Here is a 17,580-nt window from a genome sequence, read left to right on the forward strand (position 1 = left end):
AGTTCAAAAGCAAATTACAACAAAACATAATTTTATTGGTAAATTCCAGAGGCAAAGGAGCAGGTCTGGTCTTAATGTGATTATCAGGAGTCATAGTATAGAGACTGACAGATTGTCAGTACACTCTCAAAATCAAACGTGGTCTTCATTGGATCTTACATATTTTTACTTTAAAAAAATCACCATTGGTTAGACTAACTTACAGCTAATTAGACAAAGGTGTTGTAAGCCTCATTAGCATGATAGAAGCATGAGAATATAGCAAGAATGTAGAATCCTTTTTATTGAAGTTTTACTTAAAAATTTTCCTAAGATTCTACTTTTGTACTACAGTTTGAGCATCCCTAATCTGAAAATTTGAAATCCAAAATGCTCGGAAGTTCAAAGCTTTTGAGCACCAACCTGATACTACAAGAGGAAAATTCACATCTGGCCTCTTGTAATGAATCGCAGTTAAACCACAGTCAAAATGTTGTTTCCTGAACTAAATTATTAAAAATATTGTATAATATTACCTTCAGGCTATGTGTATGTGTATGAAACTTAAATGAATTTTATGTTTACACATGTGTCTCATTCTCAAGACTTGTCATTATGTACATGCAAATATTTTAAAATCTAAAATCCAAAACACTTCTGGTCCCAAGCATTTCAAATAAGGGATATGCAACTTGTATTTACTTTGTGCATTTGCCCCCCTTTACTCCTATATCTTTCTTTTGTTCTGTATGTTCTGTGTGCTTAAATAATCAGGAATTCATTGATATTGTCAATCAAATCCTGAAAAAAAATTATATGACTCAGTCTTGTACCCCTGAGAATGTCTGATTTCTTCGTAAGTTGTCCTTTTTTTTTTTTTTCCGCAATAGTGGGTTTAATGTCATGAATCTTTTCACTCATTCATACTGGTGAAGCCTATTTTTAAAGACCCAGTTTGCAGACTGATTACTGTCCTTATTCATGGCAATACTTCAACTCCACAATCTTTAATTCAACAATAACATCATAATTATTGTATAATAACCATTTTATAGTATTTCTCACTATTGTATAATTATAGTAGCCATAATTGTCTTAATAAAAATTGGGACTTTTCATCCAGCAATAAATACATTTTTGTCTGATTTGTCCAGTTATCTAGGTACAAAAAATGGTACAAAGGCACAAAAATAAAATCATATTTAAATATATTGGGATAATTGTTGATTTTAGGAATAAATTATCAGTGTTTCAGGAAATCCAAATTACATAGTCAAAATAGCATCTGTATTAGGCCATTCTTGCATTGTTACAGATAAATACCTGAGACTGGGTAATTTATAAAGAAAAGAGATTTAATTAGCTCATGGTTCTGCAGTGAGCTTGGTGCTGGCATCTGCTTGGCTTCTGGTGAAGTCTCAAAGAGCTTTCAATCATGGCAGAAGGCAAAGTGGAGCAAGCATTTCACATGATGAAAGCAGAAACAAGCAAGAGAGAATGTGGGCAGGAGGCACTACAAACTTTTAAATAACAACATCTCATGAGAACTCACTAACATGAGGACAGCACCAAGGCATGACGGATCTGACCCCATCATCCAAACACCTACCACCAGGCCCCACGTCTAGTGCTGGGGATTACAATTCCACATGAGATTTGGGAGGGGACAAATGTCCAAAATATATCAGCATCCCAAATAAAAGGGTTTTTTTTTTTATACAGTTGTCTATATTTATCTTTTGGAACTGAGCTTAATAGAAATGTTTCATTTAGCAATGATTTCAGTATTTTCTGCAATGACTAAAAAGCAAATAGTGATAATAGTATTATTTTATATTGACCAAGCATTTTTATTTCATTCACTTTTTTTCAGAATAGTGTATCATGAATTAGCAGAAATGCATGTTAGAATGAAATAAGGTGTCAAGAACAATCTTCGAAAACTAATGATAGAAAGCAATTGAAGCAATAGAATGTTTTGATCACCTGTTTTTCCTGCTGTGTTTCAGGTTCTGAATCTCTTCTTGGCGTTGCTTTTGAGTTCCTTCAGTTCTGACAATCTTGCTGCCACTGATGATGATAACGAAATGAATAATCTCCAGATTGCTGTGGGAAGGATGCAGAAAGGAATCGATTTTGTTAAAAGAAAAATACGTGAATTTATTCAGAAAGCCTTTGTTAGGAAGCAGAAAGCTTTAGATGAAATTAAACCGCTTGAAGATCTAAATAATAAAAAAGACAGCTGTATTTCCAACCATACCACCATAGAAATAGGCAAAGACCTCAATTATCTCAAAGACGGAAATGGAACTACTAGTGGCATAGGCAGCAGTGTAGAAAAATATGTCGTGGATGAAAGTGATTACTTGTCATTTATAAACAACCCTAGCCTCACTGTGACAGTACCAATTGCTGTTGGAGAATCTGACTTTGAAAATTTAAATACTGAAGAATTCAGCAGCGAGTCAGATATGGAGGAAAGCAAAGAGGTAAAAATGTTTAAATACGGAGATATTTTGGTGTTATATAATTCTGTTGTTTAAAATTATCAGGTGTTTTTAAATTGCGTGTTTCCTTCCTGTTAAGAAAATAGAAAATATCTGTCTAGCAATATATTTTCCATGGAAAAGTTGGTAATAAATAAATTAATGATAGATTAAAATATAGCTAAATTAACAATATGCTGACTTATGTTTCAAATACTGACATTTTGAACTCTTGATAGTATTCTTGATATGAATTATTTCAGTATTTATAAATAATTTTAAATTTCTCAAAATGCCTCAATTTCTCCACTTTCTTCCTTGTAATTTGCCCACAACAGTGTTTTTTGTACGTACTGGAAAAATACCTGATGAGAGGGTAGTTGCAATTCTCATCTTGCTATGTTCTTAGTTCTTAATTCTTATGAAATACGTCATAAAATAGTATTGTATTTTGTTTACACAGACATATTTACTCAAGGAAGATCTGATTGGGATCTTGGCTTGATATTTATATATAGTTTATCTTTCCTGAAGTCGGTCATTTTTTTTGAAGAGAAGGTATTGATGAGGAATCACACTAAAAACATATTTAACCCTACTGAGCTCAGTGTTCACTGTTTAAAGAAACAAAAATCCTTAATACATTATAGAATATAAAATTCTGAATTTACCAACTCAGTAAGTCCTGGTAACTTAATGTATTCTTTGATTTACAAGAAGGGTATGAGCAACAGAATATATTTTTTGTTTTGTTTGCTATTAAGCTGTAGCTCAATAAGTACAGACTTGGAGGTAAAGAGAGGAATTTAAAACCTTGATATTTAATTGTTTATACAAAAATGAAGACAAGATTTCCAGTAATTAAAGTTTGCACTAACAAACAAAAATAACAAGGAAAAACAAAGATTCGTTCCTTCCTCATACGAACTGTTTGGCGAGGAAGATAAAAGCTTCTATTCCTGATGTCGGGAAAGAAAGAATGACGACATGGGGGAGTGTGGGTACTGAAAGGTAAAATTTAAGTAGCACAACATGATCATGATAATTAACAATCAGCCAAAATTATGAGGGAAAATATAGTTATAAAAAAAAGAACAAAGATGGGTGGATCACCAGGTCAGGAGTCCGAGACCAGCGTGGCCAACATGGTGAAACCCTGTCTCTACTAAAGATTCAAAAAATTAGCCAGGCGTGGTGGTGCGTGCCTGTAATCCCAGCTACTCGGGAGGCTGAGGCAGGAGAATCGCTTGAACCCAGGAGGCAGAGGTTGCAGTGAGCCGAGATCACCCCATTGCACTCCAGCCTGGGCAACAGGATGAAACTCTGTCTCAAAAAAAAAAAAAAAAAAAAAGAACTAGCTATTTCAGACACTTTTTCTGTATTTATTTGATAAAATTACTAAAGAGTATGTTATTTTCCATTTTTTCTTGTTTGTAAGTTACATAGTATTGCTGTTAGTGATTAGGTAGAAGTAGATGTTTAATGGGAAATTCAGACAATCTTTGAATATAGGAAGGTATAAATAACAGGGACATAGGTATCAGTTCCACAAGAAATAACTGATGAGATTCAAGGGAAAAGTAATAAAACCTTCTGTCCTGGGGCAAAGAATTACTTTAATTAGTTGAACTTAAATTTTTACTAACTATTGTTTGAAAGTTGAATAATATCTTAAAATCTTATTAACAAAATTTTGAACAAGTGTTGTTATAATAGTTGGGTTATGCTGGAAGGGTGGAGTGGCCCAATTTCATATACAGTATACTGCTATTATAGAAGCTGAAGTCGGCATTTATAAAATAGAATTCGGTCATTTGAATTTTGATGTATATTCCCCTCTCATTATTTTGAAATTATGCCTAATGGTGAATATTTCCCTAATAGTAAAAAAAGTCAATTTTTATTTTCACACATTTAGTTTTAGGCTGTCATATAAACTAAGAATGAATTATACAGTATCAAACGTTGAAGCCATTGGCTAGTTTAATCTTTTAGCTAAGTTTGAGTATCTTTTGAGGAATGTTTAACTTGACATCCAGTCTTCTTAACTTTAAGAGATTTTACAGCCCTGGGTTTTCCAAAAGAGCATGTATTTTGCCTTAACTTAAGCCATTATGTTTGAAGTAAGAGGGAAGTCCAGTGATGTGGGGTTTAGAGTAGGGACATCTCTTGTTTCTCTTGTTATCATTAAGCTTTTTGATTTGTTTTCCAATTAAATTAGCTCTGAGTTAAATACTCTAAAATAATATTTGTGAATTCAGTATTTCAGAATTGGAGGAAGAGAACTGACCTGCCAGGTGGAAGCAGACAGGATTATTTTATTGCTTGAGTTGTGGAGTCCTTCCAATACCTTCCCAGCATAGAGACTGTTACTTCAGTGTTAACATTATTTGGAGGGGTTTTTAATTCTGGCTTTATATCAAACTTTCTAGACATAAATTTATAAAATAATAAATGATGAGGGTTATCGCCGTGAAAGAGGTTATGTGTAGGTTTCGATCTTTCAGAATTTTACCTGGTAGCTCTACACTAAAAAACTAGAGAATTAAAACAATTATTGAAGAATTTCAGACACTCGCATTTGAAATAGCATTTCTTGCCTGCCTTCTAGTCATTTTTGTCTGGTCATTTTTATAACTGGGGGACAGGATTACATTGTTAAATATCACAAAGTAGTAAGAAACATCATGAGGCTTATGACCAATCTTTTCTAAATTAATTTTTTAATTAAAGAAAAAATGAGGCTTTTTTTCTGGAATGTCTAAATGAATTTTTTTATAAGGCAGACTGAGTGGACTCAGAGGTTTTTTAGGTGTTCACAGTAAGTCCTCTGCAATGTCTTTGCTAAATTTGTATGATTCTTCAGTAGTTTTCTGTAGATTCTCTAGAGTAGACCATTTAAAATCATGTCATAATCACGTATGCTTTAATTTTAATGTTATTTTGATTATATTAATGTAATTCCTTTTGTGATTTTGAATGATTGTTTCCTTCTTTTAGAGTATTTAATAATGTGGAAGCCATGCTTGAATGACTATTTTTCGAAGTGAAATTTAGTAGTGCAATATGGTGACCTTCACCGCTTACCATTCTTACTTCTCACAGGAGTAAAATCAAGCTGGAGCCATCAAGAATGCAGCTCTGGTGTTTTTTAACCAGCCAGAGGCTCGTGCCACCACTTTTACCCAGGTTACCCAAGCAAGTTGTACATCTATAAATATAATCAGTTTCTAAATGACTTTTGACTGGCCTGCATGTTACTCAGCTACGTTCCTTGCCCTTCCATTGGCAGTAAAATAAAAACATGCACAGCTGCTATTATGCTGAGTCATACAAAGCATGGTCAGGCAAGTCTGACAACCCTAACTTAAAAAAAAGTGATTTAGCTGCTAATTTTCTTACATAGATTTTAATAGAAATTATATTCAATGAAAAGTAAAAGTGCATGCCTTTATGGATTATTTAATTTCCTTTTAATGTTACAGAGTTTTGAACATATTAGGAGCCCAAAGGAGAAATGTAGGTGCTCTTTGAAAACTTGCAAAAATGCTTTTTATCCTCTGTCTTTAAAAAAAATATAGCCCAGTTACTGTATTTAAGTCTTGACAGTTTTTTATTTAGTGTAATGTTTTTCTGAAGGGTAATCTTCAAATTAAAGCAATCCCTTATTCATATGCAAACTTCCCAAAGGATATTTTAATGTGATAATAATGTAAATGAATAGGAATGTCTATGTTTCAGTTGCTAGCAGCATGGGTATAATATTTATCTGCTTCATTTTAGGGAAAATGGCATTGCTTTATTTAGGAGTTGACCAACAGTATTTTGTATTTAGAATATAATTTCTTTGGAAAGTCTGTTTATATTTACCCTTAAAACTCTTAGACTGAAAGAAAAGGAAATCATGTCTTTTGTATACCAAATAATAATAATAATAGTGATAATGAGAGACTTATAGATGGTATGCTCCTTCTAAAAATAGATTTAGAGTCCATCTTCTTCATCTTCTTGGCTCCTCTGTGCTTTCTCTCCCCTCTATTTTATTGAGACCTGCTGGAAAACTTTCTCCTGAATAATATTATTTAAATTTATCATGATCCACAAACTCCTGTATAGGAAAAGAATCAGAAACTCTTGCTCCTAGGGTGTTTTTAAAATGAAGAGACTTCCCTATCATGTGACAATAGCAATAAATGTAACATCATTCTATGGGATCCATTAGTCGACCTTCATTTCTTAATGTTGAAATCACAGTTTTATGCACAAATATTTAACCAAATTGCCTAAACCCAATTTAATCATTTTTAAGAAATGTTAATTATTTTGTCACTTAGATACAGTTTCCTCTCCTTTTGCCAATAAAACTATAAAACAGCACTAATATAAAAGTGTAGTTGGCTGTTTGGAAGAAGCAATAATCATGCCATTCCTGGAGCATTCTTTTATACTTTGGAACAAAATATTCCATCACTGGCTCTCCAGATTCATGAGCTATAATGCCTCATATATTGGAGGAATGGGATATAAAATGGGATCCAAGATGCGTAATTGTTTACAGTTAAACACAGATGCGCATATACACAGGGACTACAGATAATTACTTTTTCCTATTATGTATTAATTATTCAGAAAAGCATGAGATTTAGGCACTTTTGGATAATAGCTTGTTTCTCGGAAAGAGGCAAGGTTAGTTTCCTTATTCTCTGAGTATCCCATTTTGCCAATTTCCTGTTTAGAAAGATACTTGAGGCATATTATCCATCAACGTATCTAGGGGATTCAGCTGGAGTAAAGGTGGTAGAATAGAAGCTAAGAAGGAACTGGTTCGTTTATTTTCAATCCTCACATTATGGCAATTTTTGATTTCCTTGAAAAAGTCTATGATTCTCCCTCAGGAAACATTGTCCACTTCCTAAAAAAAATACTAATTTCTAATACAGGGGTTTGGAAAGGGGACAAAAATGTGCAGGGAAGGTTTGCGTAAGCAATGGTGGAATGGGTTCAACAGACACCTGTCTATGACTTTATCCTGGAGAATGTGTAGTCCTCATGGGAAAGTTTTCCAGTGGGATAGTGATTAAGATGGAAAAAAATGCCCAAAATATATTTAATATAAGAACAAAATGGGCCAAACACATGTGTCTTTGGGTCACTGGTAATCTACTGAGCAGTAGGACATCATGACATAAGAGTTCCTTTTGCCATCCAAAGAAAAATATTTAAAATCCTATTATTTGTGGTTTAAAAAATGTTATAATGTATTCATTATAAACACTAAAATGACTTTCTGGATAATATAGTATACTGCGAGTAATTATTTTGATTTTACCATATTCTTTTTTTGTTCTCAGAAACCAAAATTGTCAGATATGGGATACTTGATGTAATCTGTATTTGAAGTTTTCTCTTTTTTAAGTGCCAATTTTTAAATTAAATTAAAATCTCTCTCTCTTTTCCCAAATTATATACAATATCTACTAATTATGTTTTCTTCGTAATGTATCTTAGCTTCATAATGAGAAATGAGTGTGCCCATGAAAAATTTAATAGGAAGTTATGTTTTCTCTTCCATTTTCTGTTGTGATTCATTATTTTTGAAAATAATTTACTTTCATTTGCTCACATTTGCTGTCTAAAGAAAAACTATTCATCTGGCACATTCATATTTAGTAGTATTATTAAAGCAGAAAGCATAAGTTGGAAGTATAATATCTAAAAATACAAAATGAAGTATTGTATCTTGATGTTTATTAGATCATTAAGCAAAATATGATTCTGCCCTGCTTAAATCATTTGATTATAATTATCCAGCATATAAAAGAATCACAGTAGATTTTCAATTGGAAGAGTCCTATAATATTAGGTATCCACCAAAAACATTGTTCAAGTAATATTTCCACCTGAAAGTAAATGATTGCCAATGCTTTTTTTCAGAGCATATAAAATTGGCTATTCCTATTTGATCTCTTTATTGTCCTGGCATTCTTATTTTCTTAAATTTTAACTAGGCAAGGGCTATGCTACAAACATCAGTTAGTCCGCTAGTTTCCTGATAAATAAGTACAGGTAATTAAAAAGTGAACCTAAATATCCAAATTATACCAAAGGGACATATATAGAACTTTTTAAACTGGATCTGCTTCTAGCCAGTTCATATTTTGGTCACTTACTTATGTAGTATTTCACCATAAATTATGCCTAGATTGGAGCATTTACAGGCACTCTTTATCTGAAAATTCTTAAGTGCATGAGTTGTAACAGTTTCACATAGTGATCATCTCACAGTTCTAATTGGTGACTATGTACTACAGTTAGGTTGATCGTAATTATGACCTTAAATGAAGCTGAATATTTTTATATTCCTAATTTGATTAATTTTATTTTATGGGCTTTTACACATTTTAACTGCTTTAGTCAACATATTTTATAATATTATGATATTTGCCTCGAATGTAATTTTAAGAAAGTCGTTTAATTGATGTTATCAAGAAGGGTTTTATAAATCAGAATTTCCTGCCTATGTTTCAGGATCATTGCTTAAAGAAAACTTTTTGTTCATGTAATATTCCAATGTGTATTTAGCTTTACTCTACATTAAAATATGCTAACAACTATGAATATGACTTGAATTAATACTAAAGTTCATGGTTTTGAAACATGGAAATCAACAATATCATAAGCACTATCTTGAACCTACAATATTTGATTACATATCTAGTCTACTAAATGTTTTAAATTGATAAACATTGGGTTTACTTTTGAATCATCAAAAAGATTCTTTAGAGAAGCTTGGCAGAATGGGGTGCAGAAGATCTGGAATCCAACCACTGATTCCCTATAACTTTTCACAAGACGATAAAACTCACATTTCCTTCTCTAAATAAATACTGGATTGGCTGACATTAAGGATCAATGTGCTGCTTAGATTCTTTGTTATTTGTAAATCAAGTACCACAAGTGGAAAAGTGTTCAAGTAACATATGTGACAGATCCTGTGCTGCTCCGCTTCAGAAGACAGTGGGGAAGGATGAGATTGCATTCCTTAAAGAGGCTCCATTCATCACTGGAGCTATAGATCCTTGTACACAGAGTGAAAAGAGGGAAAACACTGTCAAAATGATTTAGTAATAGTTTTCCTGACTCCACAGTTAAACTACAGTTCACCTCATACACTCATGTTAGGTCTGAATAATTGGCAGACTGGTTTTAAGACAATACTCCTAGTTCTAAGAGTTGTTCGTCATTGCCCACATAATTCAGAATCTTAAAAGATTTGTGTTACTCTGCAATTAAGAGAAAACATTATCTGTATTCTTTTGAATGTGAAAGTAAATATCAGATAGGAAGTGTTAGTAGTTAGTGGTTGGATAAAAGAGTCCTCGCACTGGTCATTCATTCATTTACCCAAAATTTATTAAACACAAACATTGGTGCTAGAGATACAAGGGTGACGAAAACATGATCTTTCCTCCAAAAAATTAAGTCTGATGAGATGCATTTTCTAGAAACACAAAATACTTTTGAACTGATCCTTGGAAAAAGTAAAAACTTGACCTTTCAATAGATAAATATTTGGCTTTAGGAAAAAGGTATCTATTAATTCTACATCAGAACTAAGGTAGTGCACTAAAATGAAAGGGAGCAATGTTAATTCTTCTACTTTTAATGTGATTTAAATAAAAGAAAATACAGGAATGTCTTTTATAATTTGAAATTCCAGAGAAAATGAATAAAAAAGCAATTAAAAAAAACACCTCAACATGCTTCTCATTTTCAGCCAAGTACAGCAAACTCTGTTTGATATTCTCTGATTTTAACCTTGTATCAAACTATTTGGCAAATTGCTAATTTGAACAGGCTATTGAAAACAGACAGTGTATCTAGCAATTCATTCATTCATTCAATACTTAATGAACAGCATTTTGGCAATTCAAAGTCTGTTCCTTGTATTGAACTATATTGGTGTATTATCCATATGGCCTAGAGTACATGTGTATTATTCATATTATCCATATTGGTGTATTATCCATAGGGCCTAGAGTACGTGGCTTCTGCCCCCAAATGTCTTACAAGCATGTTAAAGTACCCAGAATCCATCCAACTGAAATAATTTGACCCATACATTATCAAGGTTCAAGATGTGTGATAAGCCATGAAAAGGTTGGTGAATAGCCTAGGGTGCATATGGTGAGTGAAGATGGATGGAAGAAATTAGGAGTCCAGATTTATTGGGGAGACTTTATGAAAGCAAGGAATCATGATTGTTGCAAAATAGACAGTGAAGAAAGAAATGGTGTGGTGGTGAAAGTCTTCCCAAAGTCATTTAAAGTATTGGCAACCCAGATACTTGGCAGCAGGAGTGATAATTGATGTTACAGGAATCCTATGTAAACTTTTGCACATTTTAATGAAGATTTTCTATAATATGCTGTCTGGTGACTTCTCCCAATCACTGTCAAGGGCTAGACTTCATTATTTTAAGATGTCTTTCATTCATTTATTCACTCACTCATTCTTTTTTTAAGCAAAATGTATTAAGACCTGTAACATACTTAGCACTGATGTAAGCTCTGATACAGTCATTCAGTAATGTCAGCCTGAGCATTTGCAGAACCCTGAATATGGATCCTCATTTTTCCCTTGGGGTCACCCGAAGTCTTACCCCGTTCTGTGTTTACAGTGTGAACCTTATTCTTATAAGGAATATTTTTTGTTTCTTATTGTGGATTGTCTGTACTTCCATCAGATGTGACTCAGCTTCAATTTTTCTGATTACCTGTGTTATTTTCCAACATGTTGCAAGTGATAAGATCAGTATTATCAGGTCCCTAATAGTATAACAGGTTCGTGTGAATTAGATATATTAAAATGAGAAGATTTTTAAGTCATTTTTTAGTCAATTACATGTATAGAAACATAGTTATACTTATCTCAGAAAGATTCCAATTCAAAGGATAGGAAATTAGAAAAACATGTAATGTTTCTTCTGAGAACAAATATATTCAAATTTTAATGACGAAGATATTAGGATTATTTTTCTAGTAATTTGATATACCTGATAAATTAAAATAAGAAATCATCAACCTTCAAGCACCTTATAATATATAATCTTTGATTTAACTTTTTTGGACAAATTAAAAAATAATTCTCTAACTCAAAGCAGGCAGAAGTAGCTAATATTTATGCTTCCATCATTAGTATTTTTAAAGCACAAGAGACAAAAGCATTTTTAATCTCATGTATATCATACATCAATATTTTTTAAGTCATCAGCATCACTATGCTAAGGAAATATTTTATATAAAGAAAATTATTTTCATAAAATAAAGAAACCATCTTTCTAGAGAAAATCCACATAATCCTATGCCCAAATATAAATATAACATTTACAGTACTGACTACAGCATCCATCTTATTCTAGTTTAACATACTTCAGTGTGCATTTTATCATGTGCTTACCTCATCCTTTTTATAAAGTATCTCTTATCAGCTCAACCATTTCCTAATGTTATGCACTAATGGTAATAACATTGTAACAGGTCCGAGAATGCTGTGGCCCAAACTACTCTGATTCCTGTGTGGCACTCACACCTGGCCGTGCATCATTTCTAGAGCATTTTAAGACCAGGTTAAAGACTGGGATCCCTTCATGTATGCTGATCCCAAGAATGGACCGACCTGGCTAAAGTGTATTGCATTTCAAGATATAAAACAACTTCTATTATATTTTTCTTTTGGTGATATTTGATTTAACCTAAAGGAAAACAAAAGAATAACTAAATATTCATTTCTGCCTGTACTAACAGGGCAGGTAAGAGTGCCAGAGTAACAAGTAGTTTCCAAATGCACAATGAAACACAGGAGTGCATTGGCCAAAGAGAATGCAAAATATCAGCTCTTGCTATATAGCTAACAATGTGCTGCTCTTTTTGGAATTAGAAAATTATAGAATATATTTAATAACAATCTGGTATATGTTTTCATGTCAATGAAAAGTGGATAAATTTAGATGGTTGCTGTTTATGTGCATTTGATCAAATCTTTTCTGAATTTGACATGAAAATACACTTGTGCAGCTTTCATTGGTTGGGTCACAATTTTAGAATAAAACAAACTATTTGAAAACCATTTGCAAACTAATGTACAAAAGCAAGATCGCAGATGATTATATGACTCTGGCAGCTTACATAAGCTTTCTGCAGGATTTTCTTTCAGAATCTCTATACATAGGCTCAAACAGAAGTTATTTCCGTTGTTAGCACCATATTTTAAAGAAAAAAAATACTATGGTGTTGTATCTAATCTTGTGACCCCTGACCTTTACCAAAGCGGATTGGCATTATGTTTAAGTTCTTAAATTACAGATCAAGAAAATGCATACAGAAGATGGGGGGGGCACACCTAATTAATTTTTATATTTAGATTAAAGAAAATAATTAAATGTGTTTTTTTGTGGGATTGATTTTCAGAAGCTAAATGCAACTAGTTCATCTGAAGGCAGCACGGTTGATATTGGAGCTCCCGCTGAGGGAGAACAGCCTGAGGTTGAACCTGAGGAATCCCTTGAACCTGAAGCCTGTTTTACAGAAGGTAAGCAAAACAATAACATATGTGGTCTTGAGTATCCTCTTTTCTACCCATTTTTTCCTATTTATTTAAATGTCTGTTTATTTGTCTACCATCTATTATTTATCTATCTGTATCTATCTATCTATATAGTAATCATCTATACCTATCCAACAACTGTACATTTATTTGGTTTTTTTGCATTTGCTGTTTGAAAAAAAATGCAACTTTTTAAAAGGCAAAGTTTAATTCATGTAATTAGATATTTTCATTTTTATGAATCATTTTTAACTCTAAGAAATTATTAACTGGCTTTTCTGTGGCCTTCTAAAATATCTTACAGGAGAGAAAGCCAAATCACACACATCTCTCTTTAGTTTAAAAATTCAATAAATAAGAAAGTGAGAGAAGTAATTTATTATGTACTATTTTGTGATATTATAATGGGTAATAATTGATAAGTGTACATTTAAATTTGTCCTTGACTGAAACAGCTCCTGTTTCAGTCAAGGTCAAATATTTTTTATTATTTCTGAAAAAAGATAGATCATAAAAATGCCAAAATATACTATGAGTCATATGATATGGGGCAATATGTCACTGGAGTAATCGCAAAAGGATTTTCTGAAGAAAGCTAAAATTATGTAATTTGAGGTATGGATCAGTTATATATTGTAATAGCAATGCTGTGTATCAAACCACCAAAAACCCTGGGCTCTAAGCTGCTTTTCTAGTTTTGACTCCTATTTCCTTCTGTGTAACTCACAGACTTTCTTGTCACTAAGTTTTACTTGTATCATTGTTTCTCCATTCTTACAGCTTCATTTTCTACATATGTCTCTTATATATCCTTCAAGATCTAGTCTCAAATCCATTTCCTCCATAAAGCTCAGAAATTAAAGTTTACCAGAAAACTCTCATAATACTTTGTTTTGTGATAATTGTTGCTTTCCATAACTATAGAATTGTAGACAAATTGCCCCAACTTAAAATGTACATTCTTTGAGGACAAGGCTATGTTTTACATGTTATAGTATTATAATTTGTTCTATGCAATTTTTTGACAACAGTAGATACTCAATAAGTATTTGTTGAAGAGCCTTTGATCTAGCAATCCAGAAATTATACAAAGGTGTTTATTGGATTGTTATTGATAATGGCCAGATTTAAAGCAAACGAAGTATTCAATAATGGTGGAATTGGGCTGGGCACAGTGGCTCACACCTGTAATCCCAGCACTTTGGGAGGCCGAGGCAGGCGGATCACTTGAGGTCAGGGGTTCAAGACCAGCCAGGCAAACATGGTAAGACCCCATCTCTACCGGGCGTAGTGGTATGTGCCTGTAATACCGGCTACTTGGGAGGCTGAGGCAGGAGAATCGCTTGAACCTGGGAGACAGAGGCTGCAGTGCGTGAGCCGAGGTCAGGCCACTGCACTCCAGCCTGGACAACAGAGTGAGACTCCCTCTCAAAAAAAAAAAAAAAAGGTGGAATAGTTATATTAATTATAGTAATCATATTTAGAGAAATATTATGAAATCTTTCACAAATTTATTTACTTATAATAAAGATGGGAAATAGTTATACCATTAAGTGAACTAATCAGAATTCAAATATGTAAAGTGTCCATATAGAGTGGAATTACACTCATAGGATAAGGACAGGATGGAAATACCAACTTTTGGTAAGTTTATTTTCTTTTTGGTTCTTCTATTTTTTATATATTGTGTTTTTGTAATGTAATCCATTATAGTAGTGCTATAAACATAAAAATAAATATTTATTAAACAAATGATTAAAAAGCCATATAGATGATTTTAAGATAGCTTCTGTAAGCGGAAGCTATCTTAAAAATTAATGTTATTTACAATGTATTATCAGGTAATAATGTAGATGAATCTCCCACCAACACAAATATACCTAATCAAAGAGTAATTTTTTGTCTTCATTTTTTTTCCACATATTTTAGACTGTGTACGGAAGTTCAAGTGTTGTCAGATAAGCATAGAAGAAGGCAAAGGGAAACTCTGGTGGAATTTGAGGAAAACATGCTATAAGATAGTGGAGCACAATTGGTTCGAAACCTTCATTGTCTTCATGATTCTACTGAGCAGTGGGGCTCTGGTAGGTGATGCATGATCCACTCCTTCACCTTTCATCTGAAATCTTTTCCCTTTCCCTTCAATCAACTCATATTACCCACTTTTAAATTAAGGTGTTTGTAAGAATGAGAAGAAATATGTGTGATGTGTTTAGCACATATGAGAGGCTTAGTAAATAGCAATTTTTATCACTCTGTCTGGAGTAGCCCTCAGGTGGAACCAAACTCAGATCATTGTGGTTTCTTATAATGTTTAAAGAAGGATCTTTCTGACTTTCAGTCATCAGAGGCAGTTCTTATTAAGACTGGTTATGTAGACATGATGTAGGATTATCAGCTAAATATCAAACTGAAGCATGATATTTCCCTGACCCCTTTGCAGGTGAGAACTAGACTGCATGGGTGCCGGTAGGAGCGAACTCCACTCACTCACTGCTCCACCCCTCACAGGAGGGGGAGCGCAGGTGAGTGGGTGCAGGAGCCAAGGCGAATGCATTTGGGCACTGCAAGAGTGAACTCCATACCGGCCCCACAGGAGCGTCTAGGGGAGGGTGCCTGCGATCCTTGAAGCCCTAGAGGAAGTGTTACAGTGCCCTTTTAGCTTTGCCATCCATGGATGGCTTAAATGTTAACAGTTCAGTGGAGGGTCAGAGTGACAGCCGTTTGCACCCACACTTGTGGTACCCAAGTTCATGTCCGGCGTCCAGGAGGAATGAGTTTGTACAAATGACTTGAAGATGGTAAATACAGGGGATTTTATTGCCAGCGAAAGTGGCTCTCAGAGGGAAGGGGAGCTGAAAGGAGATGGAGCAGGAAGGTAATCTTCCCCTGGAGTCTGGCCATCCCCAACCAGACTCCTCTCCGAAGCTATGCTGTCAAGCTGTCCCTCTGATGTCAAGCTACTTCTCTCTAATGTCCAACTGTAGTCTCTGATGTCCAGCTGTTCCTCCTGTCTGCCTGCTGAGTTCTGGGCTTTATATAGGCACAGGATGGGGGCAGGGTGCACCATGGGTGGTTTTGGAAAAGGCAACATTTAAGTGGGAAAACAGGGATGTATATTCTCACTTTGGGCCACGGTTCCAGGCTTGAGGGTGGAGCCCTCGCCGGGTACCCGTCCTCTTCTGCCCAGAATTTCTCTGCCTCTTGTTCCTGTCAAAATTGCTTAACATAAACTCCATGCTGCAGGGGACTCCTCTGTCTTCTTCACACTGATTCGCTATTGCCAACCACAGTGAATGATAAGAAGTAGACTAACTTAATTACTGACTAGCAAAAAAATGATGGCGTTACAAACTTATGTCTGATTTCATTCAATGAAATGATCAACTGGATCAAAATATTAATATAATGAAAATGATATGACCTATTTTCTTAATTGGTGATACAAATGTGGTTGCATTCCTTTTACTGTTTCAATTTAATTAATAACTAGAGTGTTTGGTGAGTTGATTTCATTAGGAGAATTACTGCATTGGATCTGGAGGCCTCTAAGGCGAATTCTGATTTGACTAAGAATCCTGTGTCCTGCCATATACTCAGTTTAAAGAGGATCAGCCATGCTTTATTTTCTTTACCTTTATTATTATTATTTTTTAGACAGTCTTGTTGCCCAGGCTGGAGTGCAGTGGTGTGATCTCAACTCACTGCAGCCTCCACCTCTTGGGTTCATGCCATTCTTGTGCTTTAACCTCGCAAGTAGCTGGGATTACAGGTGTGAGCTACCACACCTGGCTAATTTTTGTACTTTTAGTAATGGAGACTGGGTTTTGCCATCTTGGCCAGGCTGGTCTCGAACTCCTGGCCTCAAGAGATCTGCCCATCTTGGCCTCTTAAAGTGCTAGAACTACGGGCGTGAGCCACCGCACCTTGCCAGACATGCTTTCTAAAGCCAAGTAGAGAGAGAACTATGAAGTCTCATTAGTGACTAGTACCTTTGCTGTAGGAGCTCTTTGTTCTCAGTTACACCCAGTCAGTGCTCACCAAATTGCACAACGTGCTGGCACAGTGGCTGGCTCCTCAGGGGTTTACAGCTTCAGCTATAAGCAAAGCCCAGAAACCTTTAGGTCCTTGTGTGGAGCTCTGGTTACAAGCCCTGATTCTTGTTATCTAAAAAAGAAAACGTTCCTTTGTCTTTAATCCAGGCTGCCAGGTTTTCCTGATAATTTTTCCGATAAGAAGATCAAGTTAGATAAATAGTCTTTTCATTCCGGAAGCCTCAGGAGTTCCTGCAAATGAGTTACCCACTCTTTCCCAAGGGCTCTGCAAAATTCTGTCAAAGGGAATTTCCAAACGTACACCCACCCGCCTCCACACACACACAGACACACAGAGAGAGGGAGAGAGACAAGAAAGTGAGCAATGACAATCCTTTCCTTTTTCTGTAGGCTGAGGGACCTCCCTGCTTTATATCTGCATTACTAGAGGATGCATTCCATTGAGTCTGCACTGA

General features: G+C 34.4%; 1 protein-coding gene across 3 annotated transcripts in view; it reads left to right on the forward strand.

The window, feature by feature from the left end:
* Nucleotides 1-17,580, forward strand: part of SCN2A (sodium voltage-gated channel alpha subunit 2) — a 152,032-nt gene that overhangs the window by 112,188 nt on the left and 22,264 nt on the right. For all 3 annotated transcript variants that reach the window (XM_055108684.2, XM_063595424.1, XM_055108683.2), the window contains exons 17-19: nucleotides 1,989-2,468; nucleotides 12,935-13,055; nucleotides 15,000-15,154. In XM_055108684.2, the coding sequence (XP_054964659.1) occupies nucleotides 1,989-2,468; nucleotides 12,935-13,055; nucleotides 15,000-15,154 (756 nt within the window). The remainder of the gene's footprint in view (nucleotides 1-1,988; nucleotides 2,469-12,934; nucleotides 13,056-14,999; nucleotides 15,155-17,580) is intronic.

Source organism: Pan paniscus, chromosome 13 (genome assembly GCF_029289425.2).
Source record: "Pan paniscus chromosome 13, NHGRI_mPanPan1-v2.0_pri, whole genome shotgun sequence".
NCBI classification, from domain to species: Eukaryota; Metazoa; Chordata; class Mammalia; order Primates; family Hominidae; genus Pan; species Pan paniscus.